The sequence below is a fragment of the Mus caroli genome, unplaced genomic scaffold (assembly GCF_978045245.1).
Source record: "Mus caroli unplaced genomic scaffold, Mus_caroli_1 scaffold_9, whole genome shotgun sequence".
NCBI lineage: Eukaryota > Metazoa > Chordata > Mammalia > Rodentia > Muridae > Mus > Mus caroli.
In genome coordinates, this window is record NW_028227264.1 from 2,464,926 (window position 1) to 2,486,552 (window position 21,627).

The 21,627-nt window shown below is 41.8% G+C and overlaps 1 protein-coding gene across 15 annotated transcripts in view; it reads right to left on the bottom strand.

Moving 5' to 3' along the window:
* Syne1 (spectrin repeat containing nuclear envelope protein 1) overlaps nt 1-21,627 on the bottom strand; it is a 504,890-nt gene that overhangs the window by 200,735 nt on the left and 282,528 nt on the right. For all 15 annotated transcript variants that reach the window (XM_085842609.1, XM_085842616.1, XM_085842617.1 and 12 more), the window contains 11 exons: nt 20,066-20,209; nt 18,809-18,973; nt 15,443-15,760; nt 14,363-14,518; nt 14,039-14,209; nt 12,796-13,122; nt 11,102-11,254; nt 10,564-10,731; nt 7,781-7,957; nt 5,383-5,529; nt 388-513 (listed from right to left, as the gene is read on the bottom strand). In XM_085842609.1, coding sequence (XP_085698735.1) covers nt 388-513; nt 5,383-5,529; nt 7,781-7,957; nt 10,564-10,731; nt 11,102-11,254; nt 12,796-13,122; nt 14,039-14,209; nt 14,363-14,518; nt 15,443-15,760; nt 18,809-18,973; nt 20,066-20,209 — 2,052 coding nt within the window. The remainder of the gene's footprint in view (nt 1-387; nt 514-5,382; nt 5,530-7,780; nt 7,958-10,563; nt 10,732-11,101; nt 11,255-12,795; nt 13,123-14,038; nt 14,210-14,362; nt 14,519-15,442; nt 15,761-18,808; nt 18,974-20,065; nt 20,210-21,627) is intronic.

Sequence of the window (21,627 nt, forward strand, 5' to 3'; positions counted from 1 at the left end):
TTAAAGAACAGGATGGGAAAGGAGAAAAGAACAACAGAAAGAGGCATGAGGGAATAGGAAAACCACGAGAGCCTGGTAATTAAGGTGGAGGAAGGTGCCGGCGGTGGTGGTTGAACAGACTAAACAATTCAGTTGTGATGATCCCACTGACTTAGGATCTACCTTCCTTTCTGGGTTGGCAATAAAATAAAATAAAATAAAATAAAATAAAATAAATCATATATTGATTTGTTACTGTGGCTTGAAGAGGGTTATAGCAAGAATATCTCTAGAAATATTTTCTTTAAATCTCACAGCTTTGAAGATGGAGAGAACATAACAAGGCAGACAAAGCAGACAATTAGTTGCAATCATGAACAATATATATATATATATATATATTCTTACCAGCTGCTCTGTTTGCTGAATATCTTTTGCTGTGTTTTTCACTGAGGAGTTTGACAAGTCACACATGGAGCAAAGGAGATCCAAGTAGGTCCTTGCCTGCTCTTGCAAAGCTCTGAAGTGTTTGACCTGAAAAAGAAAAAAAGGGATTGTCAGATCGAACAAGCGGGGTGCACTGTTTTGGTGGTGAACTGTGCAGTTGGTAACCTTTTATTGATATTTCAAAAATCATCTTGTTATGTCAGTGTTTTCCACACTGTCCTGGAATATATTTGTGACTCATGGGAGAGAACTCCAAACACACTGGAGGATCTGTTTGTCTGCCATCTGCTTCCCGTTATGATTAAAGCTGTCTGCATGGTCTGGGAAGGGGGCAATGGAAGGCTTGTCTCCAGACTCTCTGGATTTTCGACCAGCATTCTCATTTAGGGGAAGAAATCCCAGCGTACTTGTCTCCGCTTAGTTATGCTTGTGTATAGCCTGAGACAAGATCACTGTCAGGGTCAGCTGGGAGCTCCTTCAGAATGATATGACCAGGGTTCATCACCTGCGCTTCCCTTCTTCAGAGTCCACCAAGAAGGGCTTATGTGAGATGTTTTTTTTTTTTTTTTCATTTCTTCATGGAAACACAGAAACACAGCTGCTTAGCATCGAGGAAACATATGTTTTAGATACAGTATATAAAGCACTCCAAACAACACAATCTTGGCTCTCATGGGACTGGCACTCTTCTGAGGAAAAACCAGGTAATAGGTCAGCAGTTGCATGCCTGGCACAAGAAGTGGGAAAGAAAGGTGCTGAGAGTCTGGACTGTGTGGAGAAAGCATTGCTACTCCACAAGCAGCATATCTCCAAGTCTTCTCAGAGTGTTAGATCAGAACACATTCAGGAAGTGAGCCATCAAACACGACAAAGATGATCTAGGATGGACAGTGGGTGCAAAAGCCAAAGCAGAGGGAACATTGAGTAGACAGAGACCAAGTCCTGGAGGCTGTCAATCAGTGGTCAAAAGGGTGAACAGATACCAAGTCATGGAAGCTATCAAAGCTATTAATTGCATCTGTAATAAAAAGCTGGAAGGCAAGGAATGGCTCAGGAAAGCTTACAGTGTAAAGGAAATCCATCACGTGTCCACAGTGTAGTTTTATTCTGCTCTAAGGAGAGATAGAATCGTGTACTGTGGTGGGACATAAGTAGAACTGGAAGCAACTATGTTAAATGAAATAAGACAAGCATCCTGGTATTCTGCTTTCTGCCTCTAGTTAGCATGTCCAGTCTCAGAACCACTGAGATCTGAGGTAAGTAGCTCTGTGAGAACAGGTCTGTCTGAAACATTATGGAATGTCCAGTAGTATCCCTGGACTTCAGCATCTCAATGACTGTTAATTGTGGCAACTTACAATGCGTTTAATCACCACTAAATGACCCTGGTGGGGACAGGGGATGTAAGAAGATGTTCGCCAAGTCCAAACCTCAACTCTTCCTTTGTTAGACAAATTATGAAAACAGTCTATTCATGGGCTGTGGCATAAAATTTGGAATTTATTCTAAAAGATGATGGATGGCATTGGATGAATCATGACCAGGCCTTGGCCTGAATGCTATTCTTGAAGGCACATGGAGTAATAGGGAACACAGAGAACTTGCCAGCTCCTCCCGTGGCTATAAGAAGTACAGATCTATTTCCAACCATACAGTGTCTTCGGTATTCATTCAATGTGCAAAATGTTTCACATCCAATTATTCTTACTAACCATTTACCAGAGTGAAAAGTACCATCTAGCGTCCCATGACCCACAGTAGCCAGTGTGAAAGGATCATTTCACATCCCATGACCCAGTGGAGGTCAGTTGGCCCAGACAGCTCAGTGTAGCCAATGTGAAAGGATCATTTCACATCCCATGCCCAGGGGAGGGCAGCTGGCCCAGACAGCTCAATTTTTCAAAATGACAAGAAAATAAGCTGTCAAGAATTGAATTATAATCTCAGCACCCAAGAGACAGAGGCAGGTAAGTATCAGTGAGTTTGAGGCCAGCCTGGTCTATAGACTGAATTCCAGGACAGCCAGGGCTACATGGAGTAACCTGGTCTTTAAAAAAAAAATTAAACTCAATTTAAAAAATAAAAAAAGATTAAAAGTGCATGTAATTTAAAGGATAATTATTCATCTTGTGATTAATAGAGTTACCTTAATCCTAACCAATAGAAAAACTTATCTGGTGAATCCACCAGGATGAGTTCCACTGGAGGATTTAGAATTAATGTGTCTTACAAAATTAGGATTGTAGTCGTTGCAACCAGAGATTGGGTTACCATTATTTCTGAACTATGTTTGTGTGGTGTTTTCCTTCATGCAGCAGATTGACTGGATTCAAGAGAGAAAGGTACAGCAGCAAAGGGTGGGTTTGCCAGATGTGCACCACAAAGGCTGTGGGGGCTTTGAAGCATGGGGCTGGTATGGTAGTGACCCTCCAGTGGGAATTTAGCAAGCTGGGTGGAGAAATTTTGGGGCTCTGAGTCAGAGAGTCTCCATAAGATAAGAACTGACCACCAAGACCACTGGGGCTGAGAGTAGCTGGGTAAAGTGCAGGAACTTGCCATTCGTTTTAATATTTCCCACACCACAGCATGGCTCAGAGCTATGTGTTCAGGAACGTGAGGAAGATCAGCACCTTATCCTGGTTTGTGTAGTAAAGCCTGCCCTGTGGTTCTGGCACAGTACCCTTGTGGGCCTGCCCTGTGGTTCTGGCACAGTACCATTGTGAGAAACTCTTTGTTTGGCACACCCCTTTCTTTTGGGTGGCAACAAAGGAGAAAAATTAAGTTTGGTTTTGGTATGTGGTAAGTAGAATTCATCACTAATAAAGGCCAACATAGAGAAGGGGTGACTTGAGGAAGCTCATGGTGCAAAGAAAATGTGGCTAATGGCCATGATGAAGATGTATATTCTGCCATTTAGCAGGATGATGGAACTGAAGACCACCATGTTAAGCAAAACTAGCTAGGCTAAGAGGAACAAACATCATGATTTTCTTCATGTGTAGACTTAGGAGAATAAAATAATGGAGTTGAGAGTAAATGGGGGCCTATTAGGGACATGGGTGGAGGTAGGGGGCGGTAAGAGAGGGCAGAAAAGGTGTGATCGGGAGATGTGCGAGAATGCCACATGAAAACTCACTGTGTCATATAATTTAATACACAATGCAAACTGAAAAATAGAAAAATCAGAATTTAAATAACCATCAAATCTTTCTTTCTTGGCTCAAAAATGTACATTTATTTCTTTCCTTACACCGTGCTTTCCAAAGTCTGATGTGTGGACTGATATGAACATCTTCATGACTTAATGTAAATCACTTAAGCCCAGTGCACCCTGGGACTGGAGTAAATGGGCATTTCTCTGTGAGGATTAAATGAACAATGGTGTTATATTGGTCTCCATCATAAGCAAATTAAAATCTTTACTTAATATTATTAATTTATCTGGCAGTAGTAATAGCCACAAGTAAATTCCTATATGACATTTTCCCACAAGATTCTCACTGCATGTTCAGCTGCCAAGCACAAAGGTTTGAGAAATACTCCTTTATATCCTAATGAGGTTTCCATAGCATGGTTACATTATATTGCTATGTTATAGGTCTCTTTCATGTGACAACAATTAACATTCCCTTCATCATCCACTCACCAATCACTTTCGAAGCACACCGTGTGTGTGTGTGTGTATGTGTGTGTGTGTGTGTGTGTGTGTGTGCAAGGAGAGAAACAACAGTTTGGGGAGGTAAGTATTACTTTTCTCTTTCTCACCCCCATCCCTTTGAGAATGTTTGAATTCCAGCATAATTCATAAGTATATATACAGCTGGTCCTCTAGCCAGAGATTCTGTACCCACAGGCTCAGTCCACTGAAAGCATTGAAGAAAACCAAAATTGTGTCTGTCATTAATATGTCCAGACTTTTTCCCCCATCAGGTGTGCCTACACAACTTCATATATCAACTATCTTTGAAGGATTATATTGCATTAAATATTCAAAATAATTTACAGAGGGTGTAAAGAATTCGGGTGGACATGAATAAGTTCATTGCCAACGCCATTTCCAACAAAGAACTGCATATCTGCATATCCTAGTATAAACAGGGTCACTGAACAAGCGCCTTGTGCATTTCCAGGAGCAGTTGTACTTACAAGCATCATTTCATATAAGAGAGAACCCAGGCTCAGAGATACTAAGTGCTGGAGCCAACAGATAAGGTGTTTGTGGCAGGATTTTCCCTGTCCAGTTACATTAAGATGTTAGTGCAGCAGGAGGTTTGTGAAAGTCTGTGATTGGACAGAGAAAAGGGAGGTGGAGCAAAGAGTTGCAGAGACAGAGAGTGACTCAGAGGAGGGAGAGAGAGAAGCCAAGATGGAGGTGGATGGACAGAGAAAAGATCCTGATCCCACATGGTTTTAAATAGCCACAGGTAGTTATGAATATCATATAGGAATAGAACTTGTCTGATCTAAGTGGGCAGCTTGTATCATTATCAACTGGCTCTGATACTATTGTGTGAGCATCTTGTGAATTGAGAATTTATTGATACTTAATCTGACTTGTTAATTATAAGCTTCTAGAGTTTTATTTCTACTATGTTGCTGGGTGTTGTGGCAGCTGACCGTGGGATGGATGGTTGTTGCGTGGGGCTGGCATGGCAGGGAAGGGAACTGGGGAGCTCCTGCCCTGCTGGAGAGTTGGCGGACAGAGAGTAGCTGGAAGGAGGTTGGGAACTTGATGGTTCATTTTTAATATTTCCCGCAACAGGTTTTAGAGTTGAGGCTTGATGAAAGAACCATATTCTTTTCCACAGGACCACATATCCATGTTCTCCCCATCTCTATGGTTAGACTATTGCCAAGGCCAGACCTCATTTACATTTCACTATTCCCAGAAACCAGCATGGTTTTGAATGAATTAATGAATGACTCCTAATAATAAAACTTCGCAGACTCCACTACCTGCTTAACAGCTTCTGCTCTGCTGAGAGGTGGCTGTGGGCTGGGCTTCAGGTCTGGCTGGACTGCAGAGATCCATGCCTGGCACTGCTGCAAAGTGTCTTGGCTGCTGACATGCTTCTGGAGTTCATATTCCAAGCTGCGGTATACCTGAGACAGAAGAGAGTTGAGATGTGAACGTTGACTTCTATCTCTAAAAGCATCACTATAAATAAATAAGCATGTTGAGCCAGTCCAGGTAAATCCCCAGGACTCCGTAGCATTGTGCACATATCTAACATGGCTGCATGTGTTCCAAGATGCAATGGCCATAGCCCATTTTATAATTCCTCGATATACCCACATATAATAATGTCATATGTAACAGGCCCAGTGTTCATACATGGGGCAAAATGTATGAAGTCGTTGAAATACATTCTCAAGAACATAAGCCAGGGGTTCTAGAAGGTTTCCCTCTGTATTATAAATACTGAAGACCTTATTTATACAAGGAGCAAAAAACAAACCATGAATCACCATCTTTAAAAGACAACTAAACTTTTCTAATTCTGATGCTCTTCTGGAAATAAACACTAGCATATGGAGACATGGAAGAGTTTGAGGCACTCATTCCACCAAGGGAGCTAAATCAGTAACATCAGTGCGGGGACCAGAGGGATGGCTCAGGGGTTGAGAGCATTTGCTCTTGGAGAAGCCCCAGGTTTGGTTCCCAGGACCACATGGCTGCTCATGGCTATCTGTAAAGCCAGCCCCAGGGCACTGACAACTGCCCTCTATGCAGGCACCATGCGCATACATAGTACAATACATATATTCAGGCAGAACACTCATACACATAAAAACAAGTAAGTTAAAAAAGTGTTTAAAGCATCCACAAATGGGATTCCTTCATACTTTTTTTTTTCTAATATTCAATTAATTAGTTTTCAACCATTTGGCCAACTTGGCTACTTCACTATGTGAGCTCAAGGAGAGCCAATGTAACTTAGTAATCCTCATTTCAAAAGAAAAAATACATTTTTATGGTCTAAGGAATCATCTGCAGTTTAATTTTCTCTCATAAATACAAATTAATATCTCCTTTCCAGTGTATCTTATTATTTCCTCCTGGATAGCCTAGTAACAAAAGCACACTGTAGTACTTCAAAATCAGACAGAAACATTGGACATGATTTTTTAAATCCTATACTAGCTGGGTGTGGTGGCACATGTCTTTAATTTCACCAAGCTGGAGAGAAAAGCAGGCAGATTTCTGTGAGTTGGAGGGTAGCCTTGTCTACATAGTGAGTTCTATGCTACCCAGGGTTACACAGCAAGACCCTGTCTCATAAACAGCAACACAGAAAACAAAACAAAAATCACCACCATCAACAACAACAACAACAACAAAAACTCAAAGATCAAAATAACAAAAACCTGAACCTACAACAACAGAAATCAACTTGTTTACAATACTGGTTTTCACTAAAAGAATAATTATTATTTATTGTAGATTTATTTATATGACATTGAGAATGTAGTCTTGTGGAAATACACCTATTAAAGTATAATTCAAACTGATACACATATGCTCTACTTTTTCAATTTTTTATACACACAAATGAAGAAAAATACTAACTTAAAAGTAGAAGCCAGGCTTCATTATACTAAAAAAAATCAATAATGGGGAAATTAAAATGCACTTATTTTAGTGCCATTTCATTCACAAAATGAATGGCAGACTATAGGGATGTTTTATTGTGTATGAATGAATAAAAATTGCCAGTGTAACTTTTCTTTTTGTTTATTTGGAGACAGAGTCTCCAAACTTTGCAGCCTAGGTTAGCCTTGAACTCATGGCAACCATTGTGTCTAAACCTTCCATTTTCTGGGCACTAGCCATCACACCCAGCTTACCAAACAACTTTTAAACAATCCCCCCTCCCCCCTGAAACAGGGAACCACATCATCCAGGCTGACTTGGAACTCGAAATGCATTGTCATGGATGACTCTATGATCTTTGAACCCTGTGTAAGATTCTATTTCAATCATGTTAGCATTACAGACATATGGCACCACTCTTGATTTATATTTCCTGAGGAACAAACTCATGGCTTTGTGCATGCTACACAGGCTCTCTACCAAGTGAGCCACATCCAGAGCCTAATGTAGTTTCATAATTAACTCTTTGTTGAAAAGATTGGATGGAACTGAATGTCTGAATTTCCAAGCTTCCTCCGATGAAGCAGATGTCTGGCATGCCTGTTTTGTGTTCACAAAAAAAAAAGTTGTGAACTCTGTCTTCTTACTTCCTATTTGGCAAAACACCAAAGCTACTCCAAACACTCAGACATTCATCCTTTATGAAATCTAGCCTTTCTCTTCAGTCCATCACTGCATGGACCACTCTGGACCACTCACCCTCTGGGCTGTGCTGCAGATGGCTGAGTAACTGTCCTTTGTGCCCTGCAGATGAGCTTGGACACTCTGCTTCTGCTTTGCCTGCAAGTGCTCAGGGCACTGGCCAATCAAAGTGTCACCTTTGGCTTTAAGGGTGTCCAGGCGGTCTTCAAAACCTGCTATTTCTTCCATCATCGCCTACAAAAAATGAAGAATATAGAGAGTTGGAATTCCACTCTCAGCTTGAAACAACCGCTTTATTAAGCATCAAGTTTAAGATCTAATTCCATGGTCTAAAAAACCTTTTAGAAGTGTTTTGTGATTCCTCTTGGTTATATTTTAAGTAAGAAAGCACATTTGTATTTCAGTAAGCCACAAATAGGACGGGTGAATGATTTATGGATTAATCACATGACAATGCAGTGATTTTAAGACCATACTGTGTTTATGCCTGGTCTCAGAGAGGCTTCTGTAATGGTAATGCAAACAAGGTAAATGATGTCCATCTGTGTGTCAAATCTGTTTGTTATAACTTAGGAAAATTTTTTTAACCTCATATAATTTTTATTTAACTTACTTACTGTTCTAGTTTCTAAAATAATATAATATGTAATTTACATCCAGGAACATTTATATGAATAAAAATAACAGTCTTGTTTACAGTTAATTGTCTAGTATAGTACGGATATTATAAATAGATTCTATTGAGTATGGGTTCGCATTGTTATGCAGATGAAGGGACTAAGTCTAGGAGAGGTCATATCAAGGTAATCCAGGAATAAATAGCCCAGTTTCCCAGTTTTGCACAGGTCCTTCTGGACTTTGGCTTGTGCTACTTTTTCCACATATATTATCATGTGGATACATCACTACATAAAGGAATCACGGGTGGGATCTAAGCAATGCTGAGCTCCTCTTCTGTCCAATGAGGTTGGGTGAGAGGGCATTAAACCCAACTGGAAATTACTTTTGTCTTCAGCTTGGAACAGAGATATCACATCCTGGGTGAGAGGAGGAGGGGGGAAGGGAGCAGGAGAGGGAAAGAGAGGGAGAAGGAGAGACCACATCCTGAGATTGCTGCAAGAATGGGCTATCTACTGGATTAGTGTATGTTCCAATTAGTCTTCGTTCATCATGATACAAACTAGTGTGATCTAAGAAGGAATATAGGAATATCACCTGAGAAAATGCCTCTATGAAATTGGTCTCTGGGCAAGTTTATAAAGCATTTTTATTATAATCAAATCTATCTAATCAAGCTAATGATTGATGTGGGAGCGCCCAGCACACTGTCAGGTAGAGACAGTCTCGGGCAGGTGGTCCTGAGATGAGCAGGGAGGCACCTGAGCAAGCCAGTAAGCAGTGCTTACTCTATGGCCTCTGCTCCTGCACTGAACCCCTGTACTGCTCCTTCACGGTGGAGGAAGGATAACGATAAGCTGTAAGGTCAAATAACTCCTTTTCTCCCCACGTCGCTTTTGGTCATGGTGTTTATCACAGTGGTAGGATACAAAGCAGGACAGTATATCTTTAGAGCCCAATAGAAAATGTCAGCACAGTTGCTCATTGCCCATCTATGTACTGAGCATCCACGACACCACTTACCTTCCAGAATCAAGAGAGATCTGGAATGTTTAGGGAGGTCTGATCAAAGATTAGTATTTTTCTATCCTTATTTGTGAGGGGAAAAGTTTCCTCTGACAAAGAGGTTTATGGCTTTCATGGCACACCATAAGATATTGATCCCATCACAGATAAATTATTTCTCATTAACATCATGCTGAATGATCTCATAAGATCATTCCATAAAATAGTCCATATGCCATAGTTACTAAGCATACAGAGCTACAAAGATAAGAAAGTCTGCTCTCAGTGTTGCTCTTGCTGGTTCACAGAATGGCATTCCCTGATTTCCAGCACAGTTATGAAGTGAGACAAGAGAAGGACAAACTTCTCCAAAGATGCTTAAGCCCCTGATAGGAAAGGTGTGTGGCTGGGCTAGAATGTAGACTGACTCCTAGCCCTGTGTTCCACATTTGGCATGTGTTTCTAAAGCCAAAGGAATCCCTTCCTTTGCTAAATGATAGATGCAGACTAAACTCTGAGGCAAAAATCTATCAAAGTACAGCAATGTATTAAGAAGCCTGGTGCTAAGATTTGAGTATTTTTTATTCTCCCAAGTATTTAGTTCAATGGTTCTTGTGGTAGTTTCAATAGGAATGGTCCTCATAGTGTCATGTGTGTTAATGCTTGGCCCACAGGGAGTAAGTAGCACTATTGGGAGGTGTAGGCTTGTTGGAGTAGGTGTGGCCTTGTTGGAAGAAGTGTTGTCACTGTGGGCCAAGTCTTGAGGTCTCTTATGCTCATGTCTGACCAGTGTGTCTCAGTCTTCTTCAGCTGCCTGCTGAACTGGATGGAGAACCCTCAGCTCCCACTCCTGCACCACGTCTGCCTGAATGCTGCCATGCTTCCCACCATGTCGACAATGGGTTAAACCCTTGACATTGCAAGGCAGCCCCAATTCAACGTTTTCCTTTGTAAGAGTTGTGTTAATGGTGTCTTTTCATAGCAATAGAAACCCTAATATAGCTCTCCTTTGTCAGCTGCACTTGAAACTCCCACCAGGTTCTCAAAGCGGTCATAATTCAGAGCTTCACTTGAACACACTCATATGCACATAAACATGCACACACATGCATATATACATACATGCATACATGTGCATGTACATGCACATGCGTGTACACACACACACACACAGAGGTAGGGCAATCATAGCCGCCCTGTGGTGAGATTAGCTGTACCTTATGATGGGCAAGCTGCTGAGTGATGGTCTCTAGGCTGCTCATCTCTAAAAGATCAGGCGCCACCAGCCGGCCAGACATCTGAAGCAGCCACTTCTCTACCTCTTGGAGCTCAGTGTTGTAGTCTTCATGGTCTCTGACTTTTGCTTCCAGACTGAAGACCCGCTCCTGCAAAACCAGGTACATGTCAGAGTTGACTTTTGAGCCCAAAACCTACTAAAGTATTGTGTTATATGTAAGGAATTATAGGATAATTAGTAAGCTAGGCAGAGTGCATTGTACCAGAAAACTACCAGGATTGAGCTGGGGGACAGTTCAGGGGTGGAGTGTATGATTAATACATTCAAAGCCATGGGCTCCACCTCCAGCATCTAATAGGAAAGTAACTAAGTAGAAACTCATGGAGAATGGGGAAAAATCAGCCACAATGCTATTAAATGTTTCTCTTATGTATGCCAGCCCTCAAGAGTCTGTGGCAGAGAGGAAGAAGCCAGGCTTCATCCTGGGGAGCCAGTGCTTACAGCTGCTACCTCCTCACCTTTACTATGCTGCAGAGGTCCTGGAAGTCACTTTGAAGTTTTTGTATTTTGTCCTTTAAGCTCTGATCCTGTACCAGTTCCAGAAGCGCCTCACTCTTCTCTTGCACTGAGATCACGGATGGCTCGTGGGACAGCACCATTTGTTGTAGTGACTTGAATCACAGAGACAAAACGGGGGGAAACAGTCATCTCACCCAGATGAACAGGAAGAAAATACACAGTGCCTGTGGCAGACATGATACCACCCACCTCAAGAAGGCCCTGGTAAATATTTATTCAACCAAAAAGTCCCAAGCACTAAAGGACAACATACATCTCAGCAGAGCTACGCTAGTTTTAAATAGAATACAGAGGAAAGCAAAACATGGAATGGCCTCTCATGGAGGAGAAGAACATAGAGAAAAACATTTCATTTAGCTAAATTGAACACAGCTCATATTTCTGCCTCCCACTTCACTACATTCAGCAGAGACAAATGTCAACAAAAAGCCATGTGAATGACCATCTCCGAGTTCAGAGGTCATGGTGTCTGTTGTGAATTGGGTTAGAGATGGCCTTATGTTGAAAATGTCTGGCAGTGCACTTGCTGAGACAAGCTCAAGGCACACTTAACTCTGCTGGGCTTTGATATGAATTGGGGAAGGTGAAGAAATATTTCTTATTTATGTCATCTTCAATGACAAGGTGCCAGACCTGGTGGGGAGGTCAAGGCACAGTAGAGTAGCTAGAAACACCACACACTTCCTCAGAAGCAGTGTTGAGTGAGCCAGCTGTGAAGGTACTGAGCCATGAATTGTGTGTGTGTGTGTCTGTGTGTCTATGTGTGTACCTGTATGGTGTGTCTGTATGTATCTGTATACACACACACACACACACACACGGATGGATAGGTGGATACTTGTGTGTATGTGTATATTTATCTATGTATGTTCATGTCTATCTTGATATCTATGATACACTTTTCCAGTGAGCAGGGAAGCATAAGTCATCCATGACACTCTGTCACCTGTGAATGGACGCCAGCTTTGGTGATTATTTTGAAAGTCTGAATAGATGAATCTATAACTTTCTCTACCTTTTTTATATCTCTTCTAGATCTATAGAGCGTGTTACTATTCCTTCAGGAACTAAATTCTCTGGTGTTTACCTATGATTGGTCAGTTAAAATTTTTGTCTTTAAATTTTACTATTTCATTTTTTATTTGCTGTAGGTCAGATAGAAAGAATACTGGGGAAACCAAAAGAAAAAGAAAAAAAAAAGGCAGATGTGACAAGATGGGTTAGATGTGTTATGAGCGACAAAGGTTACGTCTGAGAAACATGGAGTCAAGTTACAGGAAAAAGAGTTGCAAAAATATCTCCTAATATTTTGAAGCTTATGATTTTGTAATTCTCCCATTCCTAGTAACTTCCAGCCACATGAGACTTTCAGGTTGGGGGTTAAATTCCCTTGAGAAGATCCATATTTATCTGCACCATAAAGGTGTCTGTTGATTGATTATATCAACTGTTGAATATCGGTCTCTAGTAGGAAAGTAATGCCGAAGCAGGACATTTAGCCAAATATGGCTTCCGAAGTCATCAGCAGAGAGAATACAGATGGGTACGATTCAGCACTTCAAGAGTAAGGCCTCTCCCATTCGGTCCCTGCCTGACTCGCGCACACACGCGTCAGGGGTTAGCAAGGCACTACCTTGTATTTGGATAGCTGTGCTTTTTTCTCATATAGCTCCATTTTGGGTTCTTCGGGTGTGCACAGGATCTCCTGGTATTCTGCCGTCCACTGGGTCAGTACTTTGTATTTATCTGAGAACTCTTTGGCCAAGTGAAGGCCTTTCTCCAGGCTCATGCACTCCTTCCGGACGGTGCTCGTCAAGTTCTTCAGCTGCTCCATGTAGGTATGGATCTCCTTTCTTAGTGCTTCAGCCTCATGCTCCTCCAGGAATTTCACTGCCCTCTCCCCTTTCTCTCGAGCTGATTTCAACAAACTGTGGCCCTTCTCCATGTCTTTTAATAAAACCTGAGAAAAAAGTGGGTTACTATTGCTGTGATGAAACACCATAACCAAAAGTGACTTGGGGAGGCAAGGGTTTACCTGACCCACAGTTCCATACAACAGTTCGTCATTGGAACCAGTGAGGGCAGGAACCGGGAGGCAGCAACTGATGCTCAGTTGGCTTTCTTATAGAACTCAGAACTACCAGTCCAGCATGGCACTGCCCACATTGGGCTGGGCTCTCCCCTGTCAATCACTAATTAAGAAAATGTCCTACAGCCTTGCCTACAGCCCAATCTTATGGAGGCATTTTCTCCACCAAGGTTCCCTCCTCTCAGATGACTCTAGCTTGTGTCAAGTGGACATAAAACCAGTCATGAGAGAGTGCGAGTGTTCAGCAAATGCAGAGAGGATCTTATTTCCTGTAAAGAAAAGTTTCCAGGTTCTATCTGAAGTCATTCTCTATGTCCTTAACGTTCACTTCCAGGCTGGACATATCAAGGAATCTAAAGCTCCCTGCTTTAATTCAGCAGAGGATTTATGTATTGATCAATACATCATTTCCAAGTCAGAAACTTCAAAAGGAACCTGATGTGTCTCTTATCCCCAGAAAACTCCCTGCTAATGCACTGAGTTGTAGTAAGAGCAGTTTTAAAAGTTCACTGCCAGGCTTTGTGTCACCGAGGCCAGGAGAACAGCTGCACATAGGCCATTCGGATGGTGAGCCATCACACTTAAGCGGAACCAGCTTTAGCCTTAAAGCATGTTTAAACATATTTGGATTAAATGACTGAGCTGAATGTCATCAATCACTTGGAGTCAGAAAGAGCACACATGCTTCTAGATCTACACGGTGCCGGGGTTGGGGAAGGGGGAGGTGGGGGGCAGGGTCCCAGAGGAGGAGGGGAGAGAGGAGGCAAGCCAGAGGATGCAGGCCTACCTCCAATGTCTTCAATTTTTTCCCCATCATGGATTCATCGACTTTATCGATTTTGGTAGCCACGTTCTTGAAGTTTTTATGAGTGGAGCCGTACCAGTCTGAATAGGAACTGAGGGATGATTCTGTCTCCTCCAGACACTGCAGTTCCTCTTCTAAGAATTTTATTTGCTCCTGTGAAAGTAAAGAGAAGATTGAACTGCAGATGAAAGCCCTAGGCCCGGGCCTCTGTGGACCATGGGCATCTTCAGCTGAAGTTGGAAAGACCACTTTGGTTCATGATGGTGGCTGTCCCTTGTAGGCAGGGGGCAGGGGTGGGCAGCTCACCAGCACTTGGAGCAGCAGGGCCTGGTACCGGGAAGTCAGCTGGGTGGCTTGGCAGCCCATCCTACTGCTTATGTGAGTCTCATCCAGGATCCCCTGGGCTCTGGTTCCCACCTCCTCAACCTCATCTCTGTGTGCTGACAGGTCTTCGTGCCACTTCTGAAAGGATGTACGAAACCAGAGAGAAGGAAACTCAGACCTGGCATTCTTAAATAAGGCGAATAGTGAATGGATCTTCTGGAGAGAATATGATTTCTGCCTGTGTTTGTGAGTATATCTATCCTGAGATGCAGTTTTGAAAGAGTATCAAATATAATCTTTGTGGAAAGTCATGTCACAACAGTGCAATAGCAATTGAATACTTATGACTCTGGGTATTTTTCTCAGCATTTTATACTTTGGTTCAAATGCCTGTTTCTTTAAGAAGGGCATTTCAAGGCTCCCCTTGCAGTTTAATTGATTTTAAAATGGTAAAATAATGAAAACTAACCACCAAGGCCTATGTATCATTTTGGATATGGGAACAACTAAAAATTAGAATGAAACTAATTATGAGTTATTAATTTAAGGGACTATATTATAGCCCTTTCTTATCACACCATCACTGTAAAAAAATTGTCATTTATATATTTTTATAAAAGTGTGGCAGTAGACATGAGAAGTAAATGCAGTAGTTTCACAAAATTGTATTTTTTTTAAAAAATAATTTTAAAAATAGATTACTAACATGTGTGTGCCTGCAACATGTGTGGAGGTCAGAGGACACTTTAAGGTGGTTCTGTCTTTCTGATGTGGGTCCTGGGGACCAAGCTCAGGCTATTAGGGACCTACAACAAGCGGTTTTACCTGTTGATCCATCTCACTGGCCCAGCATGGAGCCACATTCTGTTAAAGACGAACCTAAGAAGTTCATTACAAAAAAAGAAAAAAAAAAAAAAAAGAGAGCCATTTCATTTACTTTAGATGTTCTAGATAAACATGGCGAGAACTCAGAAGGCATAGGTCCGAAGAGTCTTCGGGAAATGAATGAACTATGGGAAGGAACTTGCTTTGACAGGGTTCAGGAATTCCCCTGAGTTGCACCTTCAGCTGAAGCAACTGGATCTCCTTGTCGGATCGGCTGCTCTGGCATTCGCTCCTGAAATTAATTTTCTCCTCCATTCTTTTGAGCCATTCGTCAGCTTGCTGGAACTTCTGCTCCATCAGCCTCAGTTTGTTTACAACATTGTTGAACTGCGTCCGGGCCTCAGCCAGCCTGTGCTGGTAAACCTGCCAGTCCTGACGAAGAGACTCCAGCACTCTGTCTTCCGCCTGGGGGAGGCCTGACAGGATCACATCCTCCCTGGTGTGAAGAACTGAGTTTAGCAGGGCCTGACCCTCTGCGCACCGCACTTGAAGCTCCTGCAGGGAAAGGGAATGGGCATAGTGTCTCACTGGCAGTTCACACCAGTCAGCGTGTCTCAGCTGAGCCAGGTGCTCCAGCCTGGAGTTCACATTAGACAAATGTGATCTTATTTTGCCCTATTAAGAAAATGCATACAGAGAGCCCTTCCAACGAAACCCCTATGGACGCTCAGGGGTCTTTAAACCTGTGTGCCAGAATTTAATTTCTAGGTACCCAGACAGGGGCAGGGTGGATATGAGAGATCAGAAGAAGGGCAGCAGCTGGAGAGATGGCTCAGCAGTTAAGAGCACTGACTACTCTTCCAGAGGTCCTGAGTTTAATTCCCAGCAATCACATGGTGGCTCACAACCATCTGAAATGGGATCTGATGCCCTCTACTGATGTGTCTGAAGACAGCTACAGTGTACTCATAAAAATATATTTTAAAAATCTCTAAAAACTAAAAGAAAAGAAAATGCATACCTAACACTGAATGTTGCTTTCCTAACTCTACAGAAAGATCCTGATAATCTCCCAATTAACAGAACAATTCCCCAATTAAGTTTCTGAAATTTATTTGTTTTTTTTTTCAGCCTATAGGCAAAAGTAGTCATGAAAAAAAAATCACTGTTGCATAAAACAATAATGTAGGCTTATTATAGCTCCGAATCTTCTTAGACAAGCATTCAAGGCTGGTGGCTTTGGCATTAACTGGGGCTCTAATCCCTGCTGAGAAAGGATGGGGAGCCTTTTTGTGCTAACTGGTGGGAGTCCTCTTCCAGGACTATAATCTAGGGAATGTGGTAGCCCAGAAAACTTGGACCAGTGCCTTTAGTAGGCATCGAGACCTGAGAGGCTGAGGCACTACACTACATACTGGCTGTTTCCAATGCAGATATATGCCCTAGACCACGGTATGTGCCTTGAAGACTCACCCTAAACAAGTAGCATGTGTTGCTTTTTATAAAAATATCATATTCTTAAATATTCTGGCAAAATGGTATATACTTTAAATTCTATTCATAAGATATGAATTCATGTTGGTGAATGATATGATTATCTGCAGTAGAAATCACCATGTAAAAACAATCACACCATGAATGTTAATGGCAGCCACACAGTCAGTCAAAATGTAGTAACAGGGATATCCATTCAGGTCAACAAGGTACATGCCCAGCATGCAAAACCCTGACTTTCCATCCCTAGTACCATACAAACAAATGAAAAGCCAATAGAACAAAGCTCATGCCACTGTATACATATGTGAGCTCAGTATTCACAAGAGACAGAGGCAGGAGGATTACCAATCTCTAAGCAGCTTAAGATAGATAGATGCCACACACCTTCCTCTTCAGCATTTGTGGAGACTCAGATCAGACAGTGTAGAAGAGACACATGGGAAGTAAGGGCCTGGAGTGAGGCTTGAGCCAGGCTCATCTGACTGAATTGACCAAAACCAAGAGAAACATCTAGGCAGGAGCTTGCTCAGCTCCTACACAACAACACAAAGAGCTCAGCATTTGCTTACCTGGGTGTCTGGAAGTGGGAAGAGGGCTATTTAAAGCAACAAAGTCAACTGCTCACAAGTGAATGGTAACAGCTGTTGGGTGTCACAAGCCTGTACTCTTGAGACCGAGAGGAATATCCTGAGTTTAAGGCTAGACTGGGCTGTACACCACGACCCTGTCTTAAACAATAACAACATGCATATACACATGCATGTGTACACACACACACACAGAGCAACAGCCAAACCTATAAGGTCTCATAGATTAGAATATTATTCTAGGGCAGGATAGATGAGCCATTAGGTCAGTTAATGAAATTGTAACTTGCATAACTTCTAGTATTTATTGATCTTGTGACTAGGTCAGATATTTAAACAAGATAGAGAGTCTCCTCACTGAGTTCTCACAACTGTGTGATGGAAACTGGATGAGATTAGGTTCTTTACTGTCTGAAGTCACCTAGCAGCAGGTCCCATGGAGAATTAGAGTCTAAGATTCCTAACCTTCACCTGTTCACTTGGCATTATGCAACACTTCTTGAAACTCAGCAGGTCATGGGAGTTGTCTACACCGGGATATCCTTGAGAGTCTCTACTCTTCCTACCTTGCTCTAGCTATAAGGACAGTTTGCTAGTCTTCAGCTGATTCTATTTGGGTTTAACACCATGTTAAGAAATCCCAATACCCTCCCTAGTGGGACATAGTGGTGGTGGTGGGGTTGTCTTATCAGTCTTTTGCAATTCTTGGTTGTCTGCTCCTACTAGCCTTTTCATGGAGACCTCCCTAAGCCCTATCTACTCTGCAGGTGTGGATGATTAAGTTTTCAGTGGTGCCACAAGGGTCCTTGCATTAGTCTATTACTGTCTATTACTGTCCTTACCCCACTGTTTACAATAATCTCCTCAGGGGTTTGTTTTCGTCACTAAATTGTAAATTCCTCAGTGGCTGGAATTAATACCCAAGCCATCTTTATGTGTTTTATGTGCTCTAGCTTGTGTTGTATCTGCTTTGTGTTGGGTGCCTCAGAACTACACGAGGGAGTAAGGATATGGGCTATGACCACCATACCCACTCTCTCTGATGTCTTGACTTGGGCTACAGCCCACTGTCCAGAGCATTCCCACATCTCTTAGCCTCTCTGATTTCTTCTTCAAGAACTCTGAGCCAAGCCCTAGATGCTCAGGAGTGCAAGAGGTGGCTACAGAGTGTGCTCTCGGTTTCACCCAGGGCCTGCCACGTTTTGTTGGGTTTTGCTCTTTTATCCTTCATCTGAAACCGTCTTCTTGAGAGTAAGAGGTGGGCGGGTCAGTCAGCCTTGAGCACTAGATCAGTAACTACTGCTGTCAGAGGCTACCCTGGTAGCTGAACAAGTCCTCCAAAAGCTGGTTTGTTGGTTTAAGTTGCCCAACAAGTGATAGGAACGAGGATGTTCCAGACAGAGCCTCACCTTAACTGAATGTATATCAGCTCTCTGCAGGAGGTCACATTAATTTCCCATCACTTGAAATAATCACTTCTTTTTCATAGGAAGGAACCCTTTGGTTCTGATAGAATTACCTGAAGATCTCGCAACATTGTCTCATGGGCATTGGTGTCACCCTCATGCACTGAACATCGGTCAAGTTTCTCTTGTTCTTGCTCCAGCCAACTTTCAAATGCCTTTAGGTCTCTCTGATACTCTTGATGAAGGCGGACCAGCTTTTCCAATTTTGTCACTGCTTCCTGTCATCGGCATTTAACATGAGTAAGAAAGAAACATTATCACTTAATGCAGAATTCACTTTTGGAGTTTAATCTTTTTTATGCTTATTTATTTGTGTATGTGTGTGTGTGTGTGTGTGTGTGTGTGTGTGTAGCCAGAGGACAATTTTTCCAGTCAGTTCTCTCCTTCCAACTTTGGGATCTGGATCAAATTCAAATTGTCAGGTTCAGTGACAAGAACTTTTGCTTGCTGAAACATCTTGTCAGCTGCACTTTTGAAGTTTTAGAAAAGCATAATTATTAAATCATCAGAACATGAATAATCACCTTTTGAAAAGAACCTTTAAATTTCCTATACAAAAAGAGAACACAAATGGGGGCTAATAGGAAGGATGGGGATGGGGCAAATACATTCAAAATGTAGTATACAAAATTCTCAAAGAACTAATAAAAAATGAACAAAAGAAAAGACAGTATTTCTCTCTTTATCTCTCTCTCTAGAAAAAAAACATAACAAAAGAGAGAAACAAATATTTAATTCTGGAAAGATCTCAAAGACCATTTTGAATTAACTACTTGAACTGTGAGTTTTTAATGGAACATTAGATGGACATACTAAAAGCGAAGTAAGGTTACTTTTCTTAAAAAGTCACTATAGTTAGCAGTAAAAACGGAAATGTTTACATTGTGTCTTAAATGAGAATTTGGAGTTGGAAGATTTATTTTTCCGAACTTCTAATGAATTCTAATAAAGTAGAATATGCTCCTAAGAGGTGTTGTTCTTTTCCTTGGGAAGCCTTGGTGACAAATGGCAAAGGCTACAAGGCGATTGTTTTCTGCTTTATTAAACTCCCATAGCCAGACAGAACTTAGGAGTTTTCAATACAAAGATCTCTCCAAGTTTTGTGAAAATGTTACATTTCCAGTTGGGTTTTGGTTTTGGTTGAGAACTATCTTGCCACCTTAATTTTCAGATACAAATAATGTTTTGAGTTGTATTTGATTTTGCTAATGATATTTTTAAAATACTAAGGTTCATTTAGCTTGTTTTACTCTGTTTTCATGAGGTCATCCATCAGTCCTGGGTGAGTCCAGGACCCTGGCCAGCCATACCTTGGCCTTCTCTTTGAGGGCTTGGTGCCTTTCCTGCAGATCCTGCAGTTCTAACTGGGTGACATAATGCTCTGTCATGGCTGCCCTCTTGAGTTCAATGGTTTCCAGCAGGCTGCTGTGACTCAACACCTCCTCATTTAATAACTAGAGAACAATAGAAAAAAACGACAAAATGAATAACTCATGCACAAGCACAACAATGATCTTGGGCACATTAATGTCTTTTCACTGTACTGGTGACAAATGATCTTTCTCTATCCATCCATTCACATGTGTGTGCACATCTAAAAAAATATTCATATAATGTTTCAGTGTATTTTCAGATCTGGTCCATAATGTCTCTGAGACTTCAACTCCCAATTATATACTTTCTATTTCTTCTTAAATATTTCAAATTTCTTATATCTAGGAATGGCCTCCTGATTTCCACTCTATCACTGTTCTGTATCATCAAGCTTTCTTCCTCAGCCATTTTTTAAAACAGTAAATGCCACCCCTCCCATCTCCCTTTCAAATAGCCACTCTAGAACATTGGAAGGAGTCTCTTGTTCTTAATATCTACTCCAGGCCACTCTTAACTTTCAATCGGATTTTAACAGGAGATTCTCAGAGGTAAAATCTGAGAGAAAGATTATGGAAAGCTGGGATATAGAGTTTGCTGGAGGCCTGAACACAGTGCAAGAGACAGTGCCTGTAACTTCCCCCAGATCACCTCCTAGCAGCCTCCACTGCTATCCAGCAATCTCCATCCCACAATGCACTAGAACCTTTTCTTCCTCAGCCTATTGACATGATAGAATTCCATGTTTGATTCTTTCCAGACTACACGTTGTTCTCAATCATTTAGGGTACTGTCTACCTGTCTTCTGTTTCAGAAATATCTGTCTTATTCCTCTTCCCTGATCCCAAACAATCTATGTTAACTCTTTCCAAATTAGTGTCTCACACCATGCAATATCATTGTGATATCTCCTTTTACTGTGATATCTCCTAGTTACAATTATTTACTTAAATACTTATTAGTGAGTATACATATCCCTTTTAGTGAGTATACATATCCCTTATTAGTGAGTATACATATCCCTTTGCTTGCTATCTTACAAACTCCGGAAGGGGCTCAGTGTTACACTATAAATTGTGGGGAGCATCTTTAATCCCAATACTAGGAGGCAGAGGCAGGAGAATCTCTGTGAGTTCAAGGCCAGCCTAGTCTACAGAGTGAGTTCTGGGGCAACCAGGGCTACACAAGGACCCCCCCCCATCTCAAAAAATGGGGGAGAGACCAATGAGGGGCTCTTAGGGAAGTGAGATGTTCACCTTTACAGGACTAGAGCAGCCACTGATCAACAAGAAGCAAGAAGAGAATTAGGAGCTTTAGCATTTAGGCGAAGCAGACAGATTGCCAGGGACTATGTAATAATATGGAGATGAAAGGGAGGGTCCTGAGGGGAGGGGTGGGGCCATCTTAAGATGATCCCTATGAAATGGGGCAAATAGGCAGGAATCAAGAGCTTGAAGGATTTCCATGCAGACTATAGTAAACTCAGCTCAGGACATATTAT